At 36.5% G+C, this 3,430-nt stretch overlaps 1 protein-coding gene across 1 annotated transcript in view; it reads left to right on the plus strand.

The window, feature by feature from the left end:
* DNAH7 (dynein axonemal heavy chain 7) overlaps positions 1 to 3,430 on the plus strand; it is a 265,553-nt gene that overhangs the window by 125,845 nt on the left and 136,278 nt on the right. The window contains exons 33-34 of the mRNA XM_027866000.1: positions 357 to 525; positions 2,911 to 3,037. Coding sequence (XP_027721801.1) covers positions 357 to 525; positions 2,911 to 3,037 — 296 coding nt within the window. The remainder of the gene's footprint in view (positions 1 to 356; positions 526 to 2,910; positions 3,038 to 3,430) is intronic.

Raw genomic sequence — 3,430 nt, forward strand, 5'->3', positions numbered from 1 at the left:
GGTAGAGGCAGAGAGATGGACTGTCAAGTTTAGGAGCAGCTAGAAGTCTAGTTTGACTAAAATGGAGAATATATGAAAAGGAGTAAGATAAAACAAGATTGTAAAGGCAGGTTTTAGCTGAATTGTGTAGGTGCTAGCTTTAAATGCTAGGTTAAGAAATTTATATTTTGTCCTACAGTTAACAGGGAGCCATTGAAGGTTTGTTGAGCAGAGGAGTGGTATACTTCATGTACCACAAGATTTTTCTCTACACATCTAAATAAAAAATGAGAAGAAATATTTATCTAGAAATAGTGCATTAATTCTGAAATTTGGGGTATCATCTAGGATCTCATATTTTTAATTATAATTTTTAGGTTGTCTTTGTAGATGATGTAAACATGCCAGCTCGGGAAGTATATGGTGCTCAGCCACCAGTTGAATTACTTCGCCAGTGGTTAGATCACTGGAACTGGTATGATCTTAAAGACTGCTCCATGATTAAACTAGTGGACATTCAAATCATGTGTGCCATGGGACCTGCAGGTAAGTTTTCTCTAAATTTGCAATTAAAAAACAAACAAACATAGTATCCTGCAGACAGTATGATTTCCCTAACCTACCCCTCCTCCCACATTGAACAATTTTACTGATTCATTTGTACATTGGTCATATATGAGCTTTCCTCCCCGCCTCCATATATGTCTTTATGTGCGTGTTTAATGTTTAATTTTTTAATTATCGCTTAACAAACATCAACCAGCATTAACATTTCAGTATCCAGAGAACAACATAAAGGGGTTATATATGAAACTGTGAATTTCTATTATGTAGTTTTAAAAATCTCCATTAAATTTTAACACAGTAATACCAAAATTGCCCTGCTTATCTGCATCCTCTTTTGAACTTCCAGAATTCTGCTCTTTTCTGTACATTTTTTAATGTTTTACTAGTGCTCCTTTTTTCTTTTTCATTTGTTACTACCTACAGTTCCCTACAGTCATTCCCTTTGATTAATGTTTTAATTTACCTAGTATCATGCTTTATGTTTATGTGATGTGCTAGACATTATCAATCCATAGATGATTTTCAATGGCACTGTTGCCATCACTGAGGCCTAGGCAGAATTGCAAAGTTGACCAAGATTGTTTTTGGTAGCCTTTCTTTATCTTCTTCCTACCATCTGATATTCATTTTTTCATCCTTCTCAGGCACCCAGCACACTCATGCTGCCTCCAAAGTCTGTCCAAAGCTCATTGTTGTGGCTTCCCTAAAACCTGCTCTTGCTTGGAGCACTCCATTCTTCACAATTACACTTCTGTTTCCTTCCTTCCCAATTAGAAAAAAAATCACATTCCACAAAGCTCAGTTCACCATTTTTTTAAGCTCAGTTAAGTTTTAGCTAATCTGTTTCAAGTAATTCAGAGTAAGTGATCAACAGCATGAATGACTGACAAGCTTAGGCCGCACTCACCATAGGTGTATTTGCAAACAGAAGCTTGTTGACCCAAATATGTATCGAATTGGTAGAATATATGTCTTAGATATTTTTGACTAGAGACATGCTCGCAGTTCTGTGGACTCCCTCTAAGCTTCCATTCCCCCTCTTTTTATGCTATCCCATGTCCCTCTGGGATAAGATAATCATGTCATGCTGGAGCCACAGGGTTCTACCACCTCTAAAGCCATATTTTCTGAAGAAAGAACTTAGTTCCTGTCTGGTCTCTGTAAGGAGAGAAAGAGGACAAAGCTGAGCCTAGAACACTTCCTCCACACAGCTAGGCACCAAGCTGTGTTTCTATAGGGTACCCATGCACATGACTTCCAAAAGTAGGTATGGTACAGTGAAAAGAGAACTGAATTTGGAGTTAGAGGACCTGGAGTAAATTTGACTTTGCCGTTTACTGTGGCAACTTGGACAAGTGGCATAGAATCTCTAATCTATAAAATGGGGCAGGAGTTGTGGGGAAAGCATGAGCAAGGTCTCTTTAGGCTCTCAAGCTGTGGACCTTATATTAATTAAATCCATAGAATTAATTCCTTCAGTTAAGATGATTTTGTTTTGTCATGTTTTTCAGGAATATAAGCGCCATGTTACTCAAGGTTCAACTGTACTAATAAGTATACTAATAAGTATAAGTATGCCATTCTTTACACAAACCTGATAGTTGTAAATCTGCATTTACACAAATGAGATGTTAGGAACTGATTTCACATTTTAAAAATCCTTTTCAAAAAGATTTGCCAAAAGATTGACAAATTTCCCTAGTGTGTACAAAATAGGATGTAATTTTCAAATATTTTCTGAAACAAATGTGTATCAATTATATACAATAAGGTATAAGGTATTTATTGTAAGTATCTGAAGTAGATATTAAGGCCTCACATTTTGATAGTTTATTTTTTTTATAGCATTTGATGAGTAAAATTATGTAATCGTACAAACTACTTGATCAAATCTCAAGGAAATTCACTTTGTGGGGAGTTTGGGGAATGAGAGTATATGCTGAATTTCTGGCTATATAAATATAGACAAACTGGATTTTGTTCTTATTCACTGGCAGGTTTAAGGGATAATCTGATGATTCTGGTCTCTAATTAGCCATGTAAATGTACTATGAAAAACAAAACAATTGAATTTGTCTGTTAGATCTGATTTCCCCTGGAGATTTTAACCTAACCTAAGACAAAGTCCACATAACTTCACGTGCCAGTTATTCTGATAAAGTGAAAACAACCCCATAGTCCAAAGTTATCCAGACTCTGTCAACTCTGCTAAAATTGATTAGATGGCTATTTACCCTTTACTTCAGTCTATGCTGTGTAAATTTTACCATCTGGCAAGTTTCTTCTTCATGTAAAATCTTAAAAATAAAATGAGAACTTAGAAGCTTTCATTTTTTTACTAACATTAGGCTTTCTGATATTTAGGTGGTGGGAGAAACCCAGTCACGCCTCGATTCAAGCGGCATTTTAATGTAATCACCATTAACGAATTTAATGATACTGCCATGTATACAATTTTCTCTAGAATCTTAAACTGGCATTTCAACATTTGGTAAGTAGATTTCTTCCCATGGAGAATTGTAAAATCCATGGGTAGCCCATGAAACTAGTTTCCTGGAGTTCTAAAATAAGTGGCACAGAATTCATCACCAAAGACACCTTAACCATAAATATATGTTAGGCTGGGCTACCCTAGTGGTCCATAATACTATGGCCATCTCTTAGATTAACTCAGAGATAATGGTGAAGAAGGAAGCTGTATTGGCTCCTGTGGGATTCCACAAGAACAAAGAGTCAGTCCTTAAAAACTAATCTTCCACCTACACATTTCAGATTTCTGGCTCTCTCTCTCTCTCTCTCAATCTCTCTCTCTCTCTCTCTCAATCTCTCTCTCTCTCTCTCTCTCTCTTTCTCTCTTCTCCACCCACCCCTCCCCCTCTCTCTC

The sequence above is a fragment of the Vombatus ursinus genome, unplaced genomic scaffold (genome assembly GCF_900497805.2).
Source record: "Vombatus ursinus unplaced genomic scaffold, bare-nosed wombat genome assembly UNPS02014779.1, whole genome shotgun sequence".
In the NCBI taxonomy this organism is placed as follows: Eukaryota; Metazoa; Chordata; class Mammalia; order Diprotodontia; family Vombatidae; genus Vombatus; species Vombatus ursinus.